General features: G+C 41.5%; 1 protein-coding gene across 1 annotated transcript; it reads right to left on the bottom strand.

The window, feature by feature from the left end:
- Positions 1–2,725: 2,725 nt before the first annotated feature.
- On the bottom strand, positions 2,726–21,228 carry LOC132888433 (extracellular calcium-sensing receptor-like). Its single transcript, XM_060924484.1, has 6 exons — positions 20,984–21,228; positions 16,400–16,676; positions 8,600–9,433; positions 7,549–7,758; positions 5,104–5,227; positions 2,726–3,630 (listed from the first exon to the last, which is right to left on the bottom strand). The coding sequence occupies exons 1-6, from the start codon at positions 21,226–21,228 to the stop codon at positions 2,726–2,728; spliced, it is 2,595 nt and encodes an 864-aa protein (XP_060780467.1).
- Between the last annotated feature and the right edge of the window lie 714 nt (positions 21,229–21,942).

Below are 21,942 nucleotides of genomic sequence, written 5' to 3' on the forward strand. Positions count from 1 at the left end.
AAAGCTGTCAGCCATAGTTTAGGCTATTTGGAGGTAAGGCTACATCCACATGACAACAGCAACGAGATTTTATTAAAAAAAAATCGCGTCCACATGGGCAACGGATCAGTAAAATATTAGGTACATATGGCAACGCAACGCTTGCTGAAAATTATGCAATACACATGCCACACCTCTAGGGGCGCTGTAAGACGGTCCCATCGGAGACACCAGAACAATAGAAGAAGTAAACGCATGCGCATACACCCCTTCTTCTACCCGGCGTGAAGCACTCACAGGAACAAGCACACAACAACAAGAAGAAGATGGCTGCGACTACGCGAGGAAATCGTGCCTTCTGTGTGTACAAATTAGTTTTATTAGTGTGCATAGTTTTATATAACTTAATTTTCTTATTGTGTGAGAACATTTTGAAAAGCATTTTTATATAATTTATATAACTTTTTATATTGTGTGTAAACATTTTGAAAAGCAGTCTTATCCAATAAAAAAAAGAAATTCAAGAAATGGTTCAGTTACTTGTTTATTTAAAAGAAAAGCTGTATACAAAAGTGAATGCAATGCAGTGGTTCATACAAAACAGCGAAAGTGCTGCTTGTTCTAGTCATGTGGTTGTGACGTCATCATAAACAAATCCGTTCTACTCATCCAGACGACTTCGCAACGGCGCCGTTGCCAGATTTTTCCACTCTGGAACCGGTTCTCAAAAAATATCATTGTGGGGCACCCAAAACGCCGGTGCTGTGTGGATGCCAGGCCGAAACGATAAACAATTTTATCAGATTCACCTGAATCCGTTGCCGTGTGGACAGGGCCTAAAACTTGTTGCGAGATAGCGTGTGGATTTTATGCACTTCGGATGATTCAGGACAGTGACTCAGTTCATGATTCATTTCATGATTTAAGACAGTAATTCAATTTCAGGACAACAAATCAATTCATGATTCAATTCATAATTCAGGACATCAATTCAATTCAATCTTGAGAAATGTGGCACTGATGATGAGCGATGCCTTTTTTTTAACTTTGACTCGATCCAGCCAAAGATCAACTTGAGTAAGTGTAAATATTTATTCTATTTCTTATGAGCATATCAGTTGATATGCGTGTGCTGTAGTGCATACACAGGAAAAATGACTGAGCAATTTTTTTTTCCAGAGTTAAAAGTATTTTCCTCAAAAATAGTTAATTTTGCTAGATTTTGAGTTCAGAGAGTAAAATTTGGAGTTGGAGTGGGAGCAAAATTACAAAGTAATTGTGTAACAGAGATGGCTGTGGCTCTGAACTGAGTAAAATAGTACAAGAGTTAATTTCAAGACATACTGAATAGAGTCAAATACCAGATAAATGAAGCCGTTGTAAAAAGCAGTTTTAGAACTCTGTTGGAATGTGTGAAAAACATGACCTTACCCATTGTGACTTGACCTGATGGGATTAAGAGTTGACAGTGGGAGGGGTTTACACTCTTCTCATTGAATGGAATGGAATTTTTTTTTACCCTTCTCACTGAATACCCCTCCCCCACCAACCCTTTATCCCAAAACAATAGGACATTTTTTTTATAGCCAGTTAATTGTCCAAATCAATGGAGCAGATTTAAGTTTTTGTGCTTGATACATTCCTAAGACCAAACAGAATCACCTCAAATGACCAAAATGGTTCGACACAATGGTCATGTTTTTCACACATTCCAAACACAGTTCTAAAACTGCTTTTTACAACATCTTCATTTCTGTTATTTTTTAAAGTACAATCATGACATGCATACTACGTAGATATTATTGTAGCGGAACTTGTGCTATGACTTTGAAAATACTGCTTAGTATTTTTTGTTGAAAGTGACAAATTTTGTTGAAAGTGACAACAAAATCAGACCTTGCCAAAATCATTAGAGTGCCAGAAAATACCCTCAGACCCCAGAGGGTTAATGTAATGTTAACTTTTTGTGGAAAAAAAAAAAAAAAAAAAATATATATATATATATATATATATATATATATATATATATATTTCCCCTTTTTTCTCCTGAGGTAAATCACAGATCTGTAGGGTTCATTGGCATAAAGTGTATTGGTTAACTGGGATGTTTTGAATGCTGATGCCCCTTTCTGCTCTATTTCTGTTTGGAGATTTGGTCACCTGAAAGCCACTCACTGCTGCTAAGGATTGCCCCAAAAGAATAGCCTCACTATCACCATGGGATTACTATGGATGGTACCACATATAAAACATAAAGATTGCTGTGGATGTTCTTGCTAGGATAGTCTGAGAACTGTAATTTCAGAGAAGAGTTTTCACTCAAGTCTCCATCATTGAACAGTTACTAACTTCAGTTTTATATAATAGACTTTAAGTTAAAATTATAATGAGTGCATAAGTGACTCCGATGGTCAAAAGCTCATAAATTTGTGTTTAAAAAGATACCCATTTTTATGGTATTGGATACAGTTGCTGAAGAGAAATTATGCATTATCTCACTATCTGCTGTTAATAATAATGATCATTATTATCTTTTTTTTTCCTTTTGACTGTATAAAAGAACTCAATATCAAAATTGCAATCTTGTGTGCAATCATACAATTTATTAAACATTAACAAGCATAATTTTAACATTTCCACATGTACACTAATATTTCATCATACTTGATCAGTAATCTTGGAAAAAGACTCATGAACATTGTTTCATTATTCATGAGAAGGCAGTGACAATAGCAGATCCTGTTCTCTATTGTGTTTTCCCCATGAGAAATTTCTTGGTGTTCTTTTCTGGCCTGAGTAAAATAATGTAACATTTTGGGGCAAATATACAAATCAGGACACCAAAACTGGAAGCCAGGATAGCAAATATTTCTACTGCAACGCTATATTTCCCTGGGGAGCTGATGTATGCTGGAACAAAGGTGATCCACACAGCACAGAAGATCAACATACTGAAAGTGATGAATTTGGCCTCATTAAAATTGTCTGGAAGCTTTCGGGCAAAGAAGGCCAGAAGGAAGCAAATGGCAGCCAACAGTCCAATGTAGCCCAAAACCAGAGAAAAGCCTGTCACTGATCCCACCATGCACTCTAAAATGATCTTTGACCCTTGAATGCTTAAGTTGCGGTGAGGAAAAGGTGGACTGAGGGATAACCACACAGCACAGATAATCACCTGAATACAAGTAAAGAACAGAACACTTCCTCTTTGCTGGCCTGGTCCAAACCACTTCATGAGGGCTGCAGATCCAGGTCTAGCTGAACGAAATGCAACCAGAACCACAATGGTTTTGACCAGGATGCACGAGATGCAAAGAACAAAACTGATCCCAAACACTGCTTGCTGTAGCCTACATGACCATAATGAAGGCTGACCCACAAACACCAGTGAACACAGGAAGCAGAGTTTAAGTGACAGCAAGAGCAGGAAGCTCAGCTCCGAGTTATTGGCCTTGACGATAGGAGTCTGCCTGTAGTACACAAAAACCACACCTACAGCTGCTGTTATCATTGTACCACACACAGCAACAGTAGTCAAAGTGATGCCCATTGTCTCATTGAAGGAGAGGTATTCAACCTCACGTGGTACACATGCAGTCCGGAGACTATTGGACCAGAATTCTGGGGGGCAGCGATAACATTCTTGTGAGCCTGTAAAAAAGATGTTTGAAAAAAATAATAAAAGTCAGTTTGGTCCCGAGCTTAACCATGGTTTTAAGAATACTAAGGGTACTATGTGATTTCCAGGAGCAGGGTTAGGCATGGCAATTAACATATTAAACTCAGATTGTGTGCATTTGAGACCAGCGTGAGCACAATGTTGAATAAAGTGATGAATTTCAGTTAATTGACTTTTCTAAATGTTAAATAAGCATCTCCTCATTGAAATATTCACAATATCAATGCTTATGCATCTTTTTAACTACTTTGATGTGTAGCATCTTCAACACGAGTCCTTGTGTAAGTTGTTACTCTGAAATTAAAACATTAGAATGAGCACATTAATATAAACCTATGATTTGCCTTGGAGCCAGAACTACTGCATGAGCTTCTGTTATCATACATGTCAACCTATACGGAATGTCTGTATTTTATACGGATTTGATTCAATAAACGTAGTATACGGGTGTATAAATAAAGTTATACAGATTCTTTAAAAAAACTTCAATATTTATTTAGAGCTATAATCAATTCCCACGATGATAAAAGAACGCATAACATTTACAAACGTACTGTACACCACAGCCAGCCAGTAAAGAGTCTTATGAAATCGCGCGTTATCTTGTGGTAGTGAGACTTCGTTCCACTTTTGATCATGCGCACACCGCATTGCGAGAATCCCGCCAACCGGGAAGTCATAGACGCCGGCTTCTGTGTAGAATCATACGTCATCCTCGCCCGAGAATAAAGACGCCTCATTCATGTGCTGCATTTAACTGTACCAACAGGTTTACCATCCAAACGAGATCACATGGGATTACCTTTCACAGGTGAGACTGGAAAAATACTATTCATTGTATTTGGTCATTATAACGTAATTTTACGAACAGATTTTCCTGACTTTGTGGCTAATATGAAGTCTCGCGCATAATAGCCGCTCGGTGAAACCTGTCTCCAAACAACGAAGTATTTCCTTCGTAACTACACTGATAACACTGTGTTTTTGTCAAACATTGGAGCTTTGTATTCATTCTGAAGGTTTATTGTTATTAATATTGAATAAAAAGTAACTGGGACATATCAATGTTAATTATCATTCAAATTTTAGGTAAATTATTTTAATTTGCATCTTATATGGATTTTATAAGGGAAATACGGATTCTGGAGGTTGGTTATACAGGTTTGATTGACCAAAGGTTGACATGTATGTGTTATAGAAAGTTAATCCATGCCTTCTGACCAAGCAGAATTGAAAATTCAACAGCACTGTGGTCTAAACAAAAATGATTTAATAGAATGTGAGGGAAGTTGCATGGTAATAACAGAAATAGGAATAAAAAAAATGTACTGGACTTTCCTGAATCCAGATGGAATTTGACTTGTTGTGCCTTTCACTGCATGATGTAAATCGCATTTGTTTTCAGCAGTTTGATTCAAGTATAAACTGAAGTGATATTTGATGACCTGTGACATTGCTGAATTCCCCTTCGGCGCAGGGGAGGCAGTCAAAGCAGCAGACTGGCAGGCCCTTCCTTTTAGCTTTCCTTGTCCCTTGGGGGCATTCAGCAGTGCATACAGACACAGGCACCTAAAATTATCAGGAAACAATAAAGTAAATTTAACCCTCAAAGGGCTATTTTTTCTTGTCTGTTGAACAGTCAGTAACAATTTAATTTTTTTCTTGTCTGTTTAAAGGTCAGGAATAATTTTTAATTTTTTTCAGCATAGATATGGAAATGATGCATAAAATAACATTTTGCTGCATGAGCAGCTTTAGGATGTGTGTAAGAACTGACTAAGAAAACATATGATTGGACAAAAGGCTTCATTTGAAACCTGGGGAACGGAACTCAAAAGCATGTACAACCCCGATTCCAAAAAAGTTGGGACAAAGTACAAATTGTAAATAAAAACGGAATGCAATAATTTACAAATCTCAAAAACTGATAGTATATTCACAATAGAACATAGACAACATATCAAATGTCGAAAGTGAGACATTTTGAAATTTCATGACAAATATTGGCTCATTTGAAATTTCATGACAGCAACACATCTCAAAAAAGTTGGGACAGGGGCAATAAGAGGCTGGAAAAGTTAAAGGTACAAAAAAGGAATAGCTGGAGGACCAAATTGCAACTCATTAGGTCAATTGGCAATAGGTCATTAACATGACTGGGTATAAAAAGAGCATCTTGGAGTGGCAGCGGCTCTCAGAAGTAAAGATGGGAAGAGGATCACCAATCCCCCTAATTCTGCGCCGACAAATAGTGGAGCAATATCAGAAAAGAGTTCGACAGTGTAAAATTGTAAAGAGTTTGAACATATCATCATCTACAGTGCATAATATCATCAAAAGATTCAGAGAATCTGGAAGAATCTCTGTGCGTAAGGGTCAAGGCCGGAAAACCAGACTGGGTGCCCGTGATCTTCGGGCCCTTAGACGGCACTGCATCACATACAGGCATGCTTCTGTATTGGAAATCACAAAATGGGCTCAGGAATATTTCCAGAGAACATTATCTGTGAACGCAATTCACCGTGCCATCCGCCGTTGCCAGCTAAAACTCTATAGTTCAAAGAAGGAGCTGTATCTAAACACGATCCAGAAGCGCAGATGTCTTCTCTGGGCCAAGGCTCATTTAAAATGGACTGTGGCAAAGTGGAAAACTGTTCTGTGGTCAGACGAATCAAAATTTGAAGTTCTTTATGGAAATCAGGGACGCCGTGTCATTCGGACTAAAGAGGAGAAGGGTGACCCAAGTTGTTATCAGCGCTCAGTTCAGAAGCCTGCATCTCTGATGGTATGGGGTTGCATTAGTGCATGTGGCATGGGCAGCTTACACATCTGGAAAGACACCATCAATGCTGAAAGGTATATCCAGGTTCTAGAGCAACATATGCTCCCATCCAGACAACGTCTCTTTCAGGGAAGACCTTGCATTTTCCAACATGACAATGTCAAACCACATACTGCATCAATTACAGCATCATGGCTGCATAGAAGAAGGGTCCGGGTACTGAACTGGCCAGCCTGCAGTCCAGATCTTTCACCCATAGAAAACATTTGACGCATCATAAAATGGAAAATACGACAAAAAAGACCAAAGACAGTTGAGCAACTAGAATCCTACATTAGACAAGAATGGGTTAACATTCCTATCCCTAAACTTGAGCAACTTGTCTCCTCAGTCCCCAGACGTTTACAGACTGTTGTAAAGAGAAAAGGGGATGTCTCACAGTGGGAAACATGGCCTTGTCCCAACTTTTTTGAGATGTGTTGTTGTCATGAAATTTAAAATCACCTAATTTTTCTCTTTAAATGATACATTTTCTCAGTTTAAACATTTGATATGTCATCTATGTTCTATTCTGAATAAAATATGGAATTTTGAAACTTCCACATCATTGCATTCTGTTTTTATTTACAATTTGTACTTTGTCCCAACTTTTTTGGAATCGGGGTTGTATATATTTTTTGCCAAATAATTGTTCACTGATTTATATAGTGTCTATAGGATTTATACAGTATATAAGACATGATCTTTCATGATGGAGAGACAACCCCATTACAGCGAATCGTACACACACACACACACACTTCCAACAATATGCATGTTTTTGGAACATCTATCTAAGAACAGGGAAGGGAAAAAAAAACATTCAAATCATGGGATAACAAAGGAAACACCACAGATACAGTAACCAGAGCTGAGGATCAAATCCCAGGCCCGGCCCAACACTACCTGCTTCACCCAAATGAAATCTAGTGAGTGCAAATTACTGTATATACCATAAATAACAATGGATTTTCCAAATATTTGAGGGAATGGAAGCAAAGATACTCATTAATTCTTGACTCTTATCATATGACTATATTGCTTATATTTATGTATTTGGCTTAATTACCTTGTTTTGGTTTCCTTGCCAGCTAATGGCAGATTCATTAATGATGAGGTTGGAACCCTCCATTCGGCCAATTAGGACATATTGCAAGGCTCCTCCAGGACCTCTCCGCCAATTCACTATGTCATAGACAGCAGGAATCTCCCCATCTTGAAAATAAAACTTCTCTCCCAACTGAGTTGTGAAGTTCACCAGTTTAAGGTGCTCTAAGAGCTAGAAGGAGAAGAAGAAGGTGATCAAGAAGGACTGCCGCATTTTCGATAGCCGAGGATCATAATATAAATATCGTATTTATATTTATGACATCAAGAATAATGATATTCATCATTAACCAATTTTATTTCAACTAAAATTTGCACATACAAATTTAATCTATTTATACCACACTGCACCATGAACTGGCCTAGTGTTTAGCATGTCTGCCTTTCGACTGGGAGATCACGAGTTCTACTCGTGGTCGGGTAATCCCAAAGACAATCATAAAAATGGTACCTACTGCCATCTGGCAAGGCATGCTGCAATACAGATGTGAGTAGGGAGTCAGACTCTTCTGGTTACCAGAGGATCAGCCCCCCACTGTACCCCTTGCTGTGCAATAGGCCGAGGGCTACCGAAATGGAAATCCGCACCACACCCTTGCACCTTAAGAGCTGCTTAGTACTGTGACAGGAGATTGCCTGGGAAGACCAGATCCTGGTGCAGGAGGGACTTTGATAGAACACTGCTATTATTAAATTCTTGAATCAAATTTGGCAGATGGTGTTGATTAATTTGAAAATACTATCTCTGACACTCATGCTTAATCATACATATTATAACCTGATTACATTACAGGAAAAAACAATTAATTTTTGCATCACATGACTCACTTGTGGATTTTTTCGAATAACAAACAGTGATACTCAAGGTGGGTTTTATTCCTTAGATCATGAATTTATATTTAAATCATTCTAGAAGTTCACGTATCACTGAGTACATTTATCTGGGTTATAAATTAAGAATTATAAAGAAAATAGTCTTATAAATACATAAAACATAAAAAAACCAGCATTACCTGTTGTGTAATGATGACATCTGGAGATGAGCAGCCTGGGGTCACCATAGGGTCAGAACTGTTAGGTGCAGTGCAAGCCAGTAGAGAGTGGAGTGCATAGGCAGCTGCATAAACTGCCAAATACACATTATAAGTGATTCTTAAGTTAGAGACATCTGTAACATCATTCTGAACCTCCTCCAGACTTTCCTTCCCACTGCATGGGGGTAAGTCACTCTGAGAGGCTCTCATGTTGTTCACTACTGGGCTGCAGCCAAATGTCCTCTCCCATAACACTCTCAGAATTGTGTCTCGAGGATACCGGGAGGGGTGGAGCTCTCTTAGGTGTTTCTCAAGTCCAGGAATAGGTGCACTCCTAATAGCCACTCCCAGTGTGCCTTGTGCAATGGTGTAGAGCTCAGGATTGCTCAAGAGATGGCTACTGGTACTCCAACTCTCACTTGCAAGGAACTGGCGGTCCGTCACATTTCTCCGAACCAGCTCAATGAGGAACGTTTCTACATCCGTATACCAAGCAAATACCATGATCACACGAGCAGATGAGCTTTGCACTATCTTTACGGCACGAGCCACATCTTTTGCCAATCTCTCACGGAAGATAGTGCTGACAAAAGCGAGGCAGATACTGGTACCTTTTGTTTCCTCCCTAAATGCCTGCACTGCCTGGAGCCCATAGTCATTTTCCTCTGCCACAGCACCAACCCAGGTCCATCCAAACTGTTTGGCCATCTGGGCCATGGTGCGAACCTGATACATATCACTGGGGATGGTGCGAAAGAAATTGGGATACTCTTTTCTGTTACTGAGACACACACATGTAGCCAGGTAGCTGATCTGAGGGATAAACAGAATATATTCCCAACATACTTTATAAATATAATCAACTTTCTAATTATTTGCACTTTTTAGCTTAACCTCCTTTTACACTCAACTCAAGAAAATCCCCTCTGTACAGATTTACTTTGTGAAAATAATGAAATTGCTGAAATATTAAGTTAAATATTTTAATGTGAACAATACCATCAGAACACATTTAAAGTCAAAATTGTATTTGAGTTATTGAAGCTTGGCTTAAACCCATTCAGTTTAAGTGATCAATCCAATATCCATAGGAACTCAATAGCAAAGAATACAACTTTGATCTTTCCACCAGTGTAAGAAAATTATAAAATTGCAGACTTCGTCAATGACCCACTAGTGAGAATCATGATATAATGCCGCTTTTCCACTCCAAACGCGGCTGAGTCGGGCTGAGCCATGCCGTGCTGAGTCGAGCTGAGCGGGGCTGTTGGAGTTGCATTTCGACTACAACCGCGCTGAACCGTGCTGGCTGGAAGTGGGTGGACACATTGGGTGGAGTTAGCGAAAGTGGGTGGACGTCACGTGATGTCGTTAAGCAGCGCAAACAGTGACATCAGTGATCTTTTAAGCGGTAGTCTCACGACCCGGAGAGTAAACAATAAACATGGAGGACATGGAGTCGTTAGTGTTGCTGGTCTTGGTGCTGTGGCTTGTTGTCACCGACAACGCGGACAGATACTGGCAAGAGCGTATAGATGAGGCGAGGTGCATAAGGCTTCAGAAATTCTCGTAATTCTTCTCCTTCCGGGTTTGCGGTGTTTACAGATCCCAGCGCGCTCGCGGGGCGTGTGTGGGCATGTGAGGACACTCCTCCTCACCAATCAGTGCACAGGGGAGTGTCTGCTCACGCCCCTAGCCCCACTCAGCTCGGTTTGGCTTGCTTCAGCCCCACTCCAAAACGGTGCAAGTTTTAGGGGCTAAGCAGGGCTGAAGCGAGCTGAGTCGTGCTGGTTTTTGGTAGTCGAAATGCGAGCCGTGTCGGGCTGAAGTGAGCTGAAGCAAGCTGAAGTGAGCTGAAAAAGGGTAGTGGAAAAGGGCCATAAGATTCCTAATCATCTTCTCCCTTGTCCAGCACTGTTACCAGGCCAGAGTCAATGTGGACCCTACTGATCCACATCCTATTAATTGGAGCATAGCTTTATACCAGGTACCGCAGTCCTCCCATTTCTGGGCTTGGGAAACAACCATTCACACCTATGGACAATTTGGAGTAGCCACTTAACTTAACTACATGTCTTTTGACTGTGGGGGAAATGGGAGCACCCAGAGGAAACCCACACAGACACAGGGAGAACATGCAAACTCCACATCGAAAGGCCCCAATCAATCCAGAACTTTCTTACTTTCTTGCTGTGAGGTGATATATACTATATCTTGCTCTCTGTGTGTGTGTGTGTGTGTGTGTGTGTGTGTGTGTGTGTGTGTGTGTGTGTGTGTGTGTGTGTGTGTGTGTGTGTGTGTGTGTGTGTGTGTGTGTGTGTGTGTGTGTGTGTGTGTGTGTGTGTGTGTGTGTGTGTGTCAGCTGGATAGTACAGTGGTAATACTCACTGACTACGACGCAGGAGATCGGGGTTCGAATCCCGGTCGGGGCAAAACATCATCCAGTAAGGGTCCTTAGGCAAAACCCCTCATGATATATCAGCCTACCTCAGGAATAGACTAGAGTCATACCGGCTCAGACGTCGCCCGGGTCAACAAGGTCTGCGTCAGTTGCTAGGGAACCAGGGCAAACTGATGAGAAATGGGCTACTGGAACAAGACATCGATGGACGAGGACAGAAAATACGGATTTGCTGGAATGCTACTATACAAGCAATCCCAGAGAGAGGGGATACATGCAGAGAATGTGGGACCATTGGATACTTCGAAACCCACAATCAAGGCTAACAAAGAAACAGCTATTAGCCCAGTGTTCCAACATCCATAATCGAAATCTGCTATCACAACTAGAGATTAATGAAATACAACAACGATGCTACGGCAAGGGGGAGCCAGGAAGACAGGTCAGCGGGGAGATGTCATCATCCCCACAACCAGAGATTGGGTACCAAGCCCCAACAGCTAACAGCCTCAACACAAGAGCTGCTGACCTGAGAAGGAAGCTCGTGACCCAACTGGAAACCTGGAGCCCCCGACAAATACCGAAGCTGAGTTGCCAAGTACCTTCAGAAGATCTACTAGTAGATGTGAATGCTGCTCTGAAGACAATCTCCACAAGAACCATCACTGAGACCAACAAGCTGATACACAGTACAGCAACAGTAATCATGGAGATGCTTGGACACAAGGTGGGCTCGGGACATAACAAACAGTATCCACCATGGAAGAGACGATTAGAGGCCAAGATAAAGGCAGCAAGGAGAGAAGTTAGCCAGCTAGCTGAACTACAGAAAGGGAACATGGTGAATAAAGGGGCGCCCAGGAAGTACAACTCACTCTCCATACCAGAGGCACTCGAAACTGCCAAACAGCGACTAACGGCTCTGGCCACCCAGTTGAAGAGATACACCAAGGAGGGAGAGGCCAGGAGAATAAACAAGCTGTTCTCCACTGAACCAGCCAAGGTGTACTCTCAATGGCAGGGGAACAACAACCGGTCAGACCCACCAAGAGCTGAGGTGGAAAAATACTGGAAAGACATATGGGAAAGAAAGGCATCACACAACACCGATGCCCAGTGGTTAGTGGACCTAAGAGCTGACCACAGCAACCTCCCAGAACAAGAACCAGTAACCATCTCAATGGCAGACGTCCAAGAAAGAGTGTCAAAGATGAAGAGCTGGACAGCACCAGGCCCCGATATGATCCATACGTACTGGCTGAAGAAGCTAACTGCACTCCATGAATGCCTAGCAGCACAGATGAACCAGCTGCTGAGGGATGGAACCCACCCAGAATGGCTAACCCAAGGCAGGACAGTCCTAATCATGAAGGACCCCCAGAAGGGACCCATCCCATCCAACTACCGGCCAATTACCTGTCTCTGCACAACATGGAAGGCCCTGTCAGGCATCATTGCGGCAAAAATGAGTAAGCATGTGGCTCAATACATGAGCGAGGCACAGAAAGGAATTGGCAGTAACACCAGAGGAGCCAAACACCAGCTACTGGCCGATAGAACAGTCGCCCGAGACTGTAAGAAGAGACAGACCAACCTGTGCACTGCCTGGATTGACTACAAGAAAGCCTACGACTCAATGCCACACACATGGATACTGGAATGTCTGGAACTGTATAAGATCAACAGGAACCTAAGGACCTTCATACAGAACTCAATGGAAATGTGGAAGACAACCCTAGAGGCCAACTCAAAACCCATTGCCCAAGTCAACATCAAGTGTGGCATATACCAAGGAGATGCGTTATCACCACTGCTGTTCTGCATAGGCCTGAACCCCCTCAGTCAGATCATCACGAAGAGTGGCTACGGGTACCGATTCCGTAGTGGGGCAACAATCAGCCACCTGCTCTACATGGATGACATCAAGCTGTATGCCAGGAATGAGCGAGAAATAGACTCGCTGATCCACACCACCCGGATCTACAGCGATGACATAGGGATGTCATTCGGATTGGACAAGTGTGGCCGGATGGTCTCAAAGAGAGGCAAGATGATCCGGACTGAAGGGATTGACCTACCAGAGGGCAACATAGGTGATATCCAAGACAGCTACAAGTACCTTGGCATCCCACAGGCTAATGGAAACCATGAAGAGGCCACAAGGAAGTCAACCACAGCCAAATACCTCCAGAGAGTAAGGCAGGTCCTGAAAAGTCAGCTGAATGGTAAAAACAAGGTCCGAGCCATCAACATGTACGCACTACCAGTCATCAGATACCCCGCTGGTATCATAAACTGGCCAAAGGAGGAGATAGAAGCCACAGATATCAAGACTAGAAAGCTCCTCACCATGCATGGAGGGTTCCACCCCAAGTCCAGCACCCTGAGACTATACACTAAGCAGAAAGAGGGAGGCCGAGGGCTAGTGAGCGTCAAGACCACGGTCCAGGATGAAACATCGAAAATCCAAGAATACATCAGAAAGATGGCCCCAAAGGATGAACTGCTAAGTGAATGTCTCAGGCAGCAGAACCCTGATGAGAGTGCAGAGGAGGAGGAGGAACAGACAACCTGGAGAGACAAACCCCTACATGGCATGTACCACCGTCAGATAGAGGAAGTGGCTGATATCAAGAAATCCTACCAGTGGCTGGATAATGCAGGACTGACAGACAGCACAGAGGCACTAATCATGGCAGCACAAGAACAGGCTATAAGCACAAGAGCCATAGAGGCCAGGATCTACCAGAGTAGATCAGACCCAAGATGCAGACTGTGCAAAGAAGCCCCTGAAACAGTCCAGCACATAGTAGCAGGGTGTAAGATGCTAGCTGGATCAGCGTACATGGAGAGGCACAACCAAGTGGCTGGGATAGTATACAGGAACATCTGCAACCAGTATGGAATAGAAATACCCAAGTCCCAATGGGCCATACCACAGAAGGTGGCTGAGAACAACAGGGCCAAGATTCTGTGGGACTTCAGCTTCCAGACTGACAAACAGATCCTGGCTAACCAACCGGACATAGTGGTGGTGGACAAAGAGCAGAAGAGGGTGGTGGTGATAGATGTGGCGATCCCAGCTGACGCCAACATCAGGAAGAAGGAACATGAGAAACTTGAGAAGTATCAAGGGTTGAAAGAGCAGCTGGAACGGATGTGGAAGGTCAAGGGTTGCGTGGTCCCCGTGGTAGTGGGGGCACTTGGGGCAGTAACCCCCAAACTGGGAGAGTGGCTCCAGCAAATCCCAGGAACAACATCTGAAGCCTCAGTCCAGAAGAGCGCAGTCCTAGGAACATCGAAGATACTGCGCAGAACCCTCAAACTCCCAGGCCTCTGGTAGAGGACCCGAGCTTGAGGATGACATGGATACCACCCCCCCGCCGGGGGTGAGAAGGAGATTTTTTTTTTTATACACACGCAGTGCTCAGCATAAATGAGTACACCCCCTTTGAAAAGTAACATTTTAAACAATATCTCAATGACAAGACAATATCTCATGTTGACAAGACAAAGTTTAATATAACATCTCATCTCACTATCTCTAGCCGCTTTATCCTGTTCTACAGCGTCGCAGGCAAGCTGGAGCCTATCCCAGCTGACTACGGGCGAAAGGCGGGGTACACCCTGGACAAGTCTCCAGGTCATCACAGGGCTAACACATAGACACAGACAACCATTCACACTCACATTCACACCTATGGTCAATTTAGAGTCACCAGTTAACCTAACCTGCATGTCTTTGGAAACCGGAGCACCCGGAGGAAACCCACGTGGACATGGGGAGAACATGCAAACTCCGCACAGAAAGACCCTCACTGGCCACGGGGCTCGAACCCGGACCTTCTTGCTGTGAGACGACAGCGCTAACCACTACACCACCGTGCCGCCCTAATATAACATCTGTTTAACTTATAACTAACAATAATTAAGATGAAAAAATAGAAATCTGAAGTGTGCATAGGTATTCACCACCTTTCATATGAAATGCCTCAATAAGAGCTGGTCCAACCAATTCACTTCATAAGTCACATAATTAGTTGATTAAGATCCACCTGTGTGCAATCAAAGTGTCACATAATTTGTCACATGATGTCTGTATAAATCAACCTGTTCTGGAAGGACCTTGACTCTGCAACATGACTAAGCAAGCAACATGAACACCAAGGAGCCTACAAACAGGTCAGACACAAAGTTGCAAAGAAGTATTGATCAGGGTTGGGTTATAAAAAATATCCCAAACTTTGAATATCCCAGGGAGTACCATTAAATCCATTATAGCAAAATGGAAAGAATATGACACCACTACAAACCAGAAAAGAGATGGCTGCCCACCAAAACTCACAGACGGCATTAATCAGAGATGCAACAAAGACACCAAAGATAACACTGAAGGAGCTGCAAAGATCCACAGTGGAGATAGGAGTATCTGTCCTGAGGACCACTTTAAGCTGTACACTCCACAGAGTGGGGCTTTATGGAAGAGTGGCCAGAAAAAGTCATTGCTTCATAAAACATGTTTGGAGTTTTCCCAACAGCATATGGCAGACTCTCCAAACACATTATCTGGTCAAATGAGACTATTTATCTTTTTGACCATCATGGAAAATGCCATGTGTGGCACAAACCCAAAACCCTGAGAACACCATTTCTACAATGAAGCATGGTCATGCTGTGGTCATGGCAGCATCATGCTGTAGGGCTATTTTTCATCTGCAGGGACAGGAAATCTGGTCAGCACTGAAGGAAAGATGGATGGCACTAAATACAGGGCAATTCTGGAGGAAAACCTGTTTGAGTCAGCCAGAGGTTTGAGACTGGGATGAAGGTTCACGTTCCAGCAGGACAATGACTCTAAACATACTGCTAAAACTATGCTGGAATGGTTTAAAGGTAAACATTTAAATATCCTGGAATGGCCCAATCAAAGCCCAGAACGCAATCAAATTGAGAATCTGTGGCCTAACTTGAAGATTTCTAGATACCAACACTACCCATCGAACTGGAAGGAGTTGGAGCAGTTTTGCCTTGAGGAATAGGCAAAAATACCAATGGCTAGATGTTCTAAGCTTTAGAGACATACCCCAAGAGACTTGCAGCTGTAATTGCAGCAAAGGGTGGTTCTACAAAGTATTGACTTTGGGGGGTGGATACTGATGCGCACTCCCGATTTCTGTTTTTTCAACTTATTGTTTGCGTCACAATAAAACAATACTTTTCATGTTTAAAGTTGTAGGCATGTTGTGCAAGTCAAATGGTGCTAACTCCCCAAAAATGCATTTTAATTCATGATTGTAATACAACAAAACAGGACAAACACCAAGGGGAATGAATACTTTTCAAGACATATATATATCTGTGCTCGGCATGACACTCACCACTGGTACACGCAATGGGCTCAGAACTCTGGACAGAATAATAGATGGCGTGGAAGCAGAGTCTCCAATGATAATTTTGGCAGGTTGGGTGGACTCACAGGTGCCGTTCCCTCCACTGATTAAGGACATGACTGATCTCAAGCTATGTGGGTAGCGTGAGCAGCTGTCCATGATACGGTAGCCCAGTCGAACCCCAGGCAGCAAAGAAGGATTTCTGTTAATCTCCTCCACAGCAAAGACAACAGCCTGACCCCACTGCACAGGACTCTCTTGAAATCTGAACAGACAAACAAAGGGAATTACTTGATGAAGGAGACACAACCATACAATATTTGATACAGTAAAACAACACACACAGACACACACATGCACACACACGAGGGTGTAAAAGCTTTGGTATATGCAAAGAAATGTTGTAAAGAAACAATGCATTCAAAAGTTATGAAATTATATGTTGCAACATTTAAAAAAAACTATAATGTTCAGTAAAATGTCAAACTAAACATTGTTGATATTTTATGTGACAACCCTTTGCTTTTAAACATAATTAAATCTAAGGAACATGTTGTGCAGTTTTATACAGAAATTGGGGAGATACAGTGGTGCTTGAAAGTTTGTAAACCCTTTAGAATTTTCTATATTTCTGCATAAATATGACCTGAAAGATCATCAGATTTTCACACAAGTCCTAAAAGTAGATAAAGAGAACCCAGTTAAACAAATGAGACAAAAATATTATACTTGCTCATTTATTTATTGAGGAAAATGATCCAATATTACATATCTGTGAGTGGCAAAAGTATGTGAACCTCTAGGATTAGCAGTTAATTTGAAGGTGAAATTAGAGTCAGGTATTTTCAATCAATGGGATGACAATTAGCGGACGCTAAACCGGTTTGCGGTGGTAAAGAGAGAGCTGAGCCAAAAGGCAAAGCTCTCAATTTACTGGTCCATCTATGTTTCCACTCTCAACTATGGTCACGAGCTATGGGTAGTGACCGAAAGAATGAAGTCACGGATACAAGTGGTAGAAATGAGTTTTCTTCGCAGGGTGGCTGGGCTCTGCCTTAGAGACAGGGTGAGAAGCTTGGTCATTTGGGAGACTCAGAGTAGAACCGCTGCTCCTCCACATCGAAAAGAGTCAATTGAGGTGGTTCAGGCACCTTGTTAGGATGCCCCCTGGATGCCTCCCAAGGGAGGTTTTCTGGGCATGCCCCACCAGGAGGAGACCCCAGGGCAGACCCAGGACATGCTGGAGAGATTACATCTCTCAGCTGGCCTGGGAACACCTTGGTATTCCCCTGGAAGAGCTGGGGAGGTGGCTGGGGAGAGGGAAGTCTGGGCTGCTCTGCTTAGGCTGCTACCCCCATGACCCAGATCAGGATAAGCGGTAGAAGATGGATGGATAGATAGAGGGATGACAATCAGGTGTGAGTTGGCACCCTGTTTTATTTAAAGAACAGGGATATATCAAAGTCTGATCTTCACAACACGTTTGTGGAAGTGTATCATGGCATGAACAAAGGAGATTTCTGAGGACCTCAGAAAAAGCGTTGTTGATGCTCATCAGGCTGGAAAAGGTTACAAAACCATCTCTAAAGTGTTTGGACTCCACCAATCAACAGTCAGACATATTGTGTACAAATGGAGGAAATTCAAGACCATTGTTACCCTCCCCAGGAGTGATCGACCAACAAAGATCACTCCAAGAGCAAGGCATTTAATAGTCGATGAGGTCACAAAGGACCCCAGGGTAACTTCTAAGCAACTGAAGGCCTCTCTCACATTGGCTAATGTTAATGTTCATGAGTCCACCATCAGGAGAACACTGAACAACAATGGTGTGCATGGCAGGGTTGCAAGGAGAAAGCCACTGCTCTCCAAAAAGAACAGTGATGCTCGTCTTCAATTTGCTAAAGGTCACGTGGACAAGACAAAAGGTTATTGGAAAAATGTTTTGTGGATGGATGATAGCAAAATAGAAATTTTTGGTTTAAATGAGAAGCATTATGTTTGGAGAAAGGAAAACACTGCATTATAGTATAAGAACCTTATCCCATCTTTGAAATATGGTGGTGGTAGTATGATGGTTTGGGCCTGTTTTGCTGTATCTGGGCCAGGACGGCTTGCCATCATTGATGGAAAAATGAATTCTGAACTATACCAGCAAATTCTAAAGGTTTTCCTCTGTCCTTGAACTGAATCTCAAGAGAAGGTGGGTCATGCAGCAAGACAATGACCCGAAGCACACAAGTCGTTCTACCAAAGAATGGTTAAAGAAGAATAATGTTTTGGAATGGTCAAGTCAAAGTCCCGACCACTATCCAATCGAAATGTTGTGGAAGGACCTGAAGCAAGCAGTTCATGTGAGGAAACCCACCAACATCCCAGAGTTGAAGCTGTTCTGTACGGAGGAACAGGCTAAAATTCCTCCAAGCCGGTGCGCAGGACTGATCAACAGTTACTGGAAATGTTCAGTTGCAGTTATTGCTGCATAAGGGGGTCACACCAGATACTGAAAGGAAAGGTTCACATACTTTTGCCACTCACAGATATGTAATACTGGATCATTTTCCTCAATAAGTAAATGGCCAAGTATAATATTTTTCTCATTTGTTTAACTGGGTTCTCTTTATCTACTTTTAGGACTTGTGTGAAAATCTGATGTTTTAGGTCATATTTATGCAGAAATATAGAAAATTCTAAAGGGTTCACAAACTTTCAAGCACCACTGTAATCTGCCACAGTTCTTCTTGAGATTTTGGCCCTGTTTATACTTGGTTTTAAAATGGGTCTGGGGTGACAACTGAGACACATTATTGTCAACACCTGTGTCTGATGCATCTGATGTCACTTTTCCTGTTACTTCCTTGTCAGGGAGACATCAGGATGCATCATCATTTCCATGACAAAAAATACGTGATTAAATGTGTCCCAGACCACCTCAGCAAATGGTTTATATGAATGTATCTTGTTCATTTACATTTGTATTTAGTGCTGTCCCATTTGTGATTTGATGACCCAAGATGCATTTTAAAAATAAATATGAATAGGGTCTTTCATTGTTGTAAAATAATGTTTGTTTGTTTATTGCATCAGTGTTATGCAAGTATATATATATATATATATATATATATATATATATATATATATATATATATAATTTATTTATTTATTACAACCAAAGCAAAATGCTCGAGAGAGCTCATGAAAAGAAACGAACTGTCTCAAAATACAAAGCATGTTTTCTTCAATATCTGCATCATACAGGTTATCATTCAATATTTTTTATAAACTAAAGCTTGCCAGCACAAAATTAATTTGATCATGGCTATATTAATTCATAAAAAGAAGAATGTGGTTCTGAATGTCTGCAGCGTGCCTGATAGAGACAGGAATTTCTCCAAGTAACAAAACTTCACTGTCATTTACACTCATGCATGAGGTCTATTGTATCAAGTACAGAGATAAAACAGTTTGCAGACCTATCACATACTCTGCGTGCAACAGACAGTGTCCTGTAAAGGCAACCAGGTGCAAAATGTGTGCAAGAATTTTTTGTCTTAGATGCCAGACTGCACAAGTACTTTCAAGGATGCATCTTTCATATCACCATTAATATGTATAATTCACATGGAAATGTGGATATCATGTGCCTTAAAAAAAAGCTATATCTTGGATCATAATGACATTTTAAATGCTTAAACATACATTATACACACATTTTAAAAGACAGTTACACTTAAGTGTATGCTGGATTGTACAGCATCAAGGAATGGTACAGTTTCGTACCCTCTTTCCTGAGACAATATAAATGAAATCTGTTTCAAATTTTTGCCTCAGTCAAGGAGAGATTCTCAAGCATTTTGTAGCCAGGAACTCCTTTAACTGTAAATTAAATTCCACAGACCTCCACAGTACAAATTTCAGAAAGATTTGTTGACAATATATTCTCTATTTATCAGAGCCATAGAGATTTCTGTTCCTGAACTTTCCACCTACAGAAGATTGTTTATAAGTGCACTGTTTTTGAGTTACTGAGGTTAAGATTTAATTCAACCATTCCAGTCAAACAGGCTAATAACTCAAATAAATCAATAATAGACCTCATAACAGACCAGATTTAACATGACTGACTAATGGGGCATAAGGGATGAAGCAGAGAAAGCATCACTTCATTCCTCTTCATTGCTGTGACGTTCCAAGGCTCAGAAATAATTTAATTTTTCCTCACAACACTTTAAAACACTTGGATGGTGACATCATTTCTTTCTCTCATAACAAAAACAGGTATGTAATTTTAAAATAATAAAAACTGAGTTCTGACATTTTGACAGAATGTGTGGCACATAACCAGCATACTGTATAACACTGACTTTTCCAATGCAAGCCTGATACCAAAATTAAAAAGAATAAATCATGATCATGTACAGAAAAATGATCCAGGTTTGCCTGTGAAGAGAAATCAGAAACAGACAAACATGACATTGTTCAAATTTGGTCAAATTTCCTGAACCACCATGATTAGTTAATTTAAATATCTGATGACTTTGGAGAGAGACTGACAGACAGCAACTCACTCACTCATAGCAGGGGTGCAGAAACGGTTCTTTGGTGAAGCTCAGGTCAGTGATTAATGGCAGAATGTGCAAATTGATGAGTGCTCCAATGATCACATCTCCATCCTGAGAGAGACCCACAGTGTCGAGATGCTGTGCGTGGTCCAGGTAAACACATCTCTCCTCCTGAGATGTTACCAGCACAATCTCATGCACTATCCATAATAATGCCAATGGGAAAAGGTGCACTGAAAGGACTGTGGAGGTCATGAGATCAGATGAAGCTTCACTGCTCTGCCTTCCTCTGGCTGCACACAGTTTCTGGTGCTATTTTATACCCACAAAATCCTAAGAGGTAACAAGAAAAAAAAATACACCATGTCCTAAACTGTTCCACTGTGTTGCAAATCACACCTCCTTTTCACAGGTATAGAAATCACAGATAATTGCTCAACAATTAGGAATTAGCACACAGCTGAGTGAAGGGTCATGTGGAATGGTAAAGTGAGTTGCATTCAGGTATTTCTGATCAATGGGACATGTTTTGAATATCACATCAAAAGAAGTCATTGGGGGGACAAATATTATACACACACACACACACACACATATATATATAAAATCACACACACACAACCTTGATTCCAAAAAAGTTGGGACAAAGTACAAATTGTAACTAAAAACAGAATGCAATAATTTACAAATCTCAAAAACTGATATTGTATTCACAATAGAACATAGACAACATATCAAATGTCGAAAGTGAGACATTTTGAAATTTCATGTCAAATATTGGCTCATTTGAAATTTCATGACAGCAAAACACATCTCAAAAAAAGTTGGGACAGGGGCAATAAGAGGCTGGAAAAGTTAAAGGTACTAAAAAGGAACAGCTGGAGGACCAAATTGCAACTCATTAGGTCAACTGGCAATAGGCCATTAACATGACTGGGTATAAAAAGAGCATCTTGGAGTGGCAGCGGC

The sequence above is a fragment of the Neoarius graeffei genome, chromosome 6, assembly GCF_027579695.1.
Source record: "Neoarius graeffei isolate fNeoGra1 chromosome 6, fNeoGra1.pri, whole genome shotgun sequence".
NCBI classification, from domain to species: domain Eukaryota; kingdom Metazoa; phylum Chordata; class Actinopteri; order Siluriformes; family Ariidae; genus Neoarius; species Neoarius graeffei.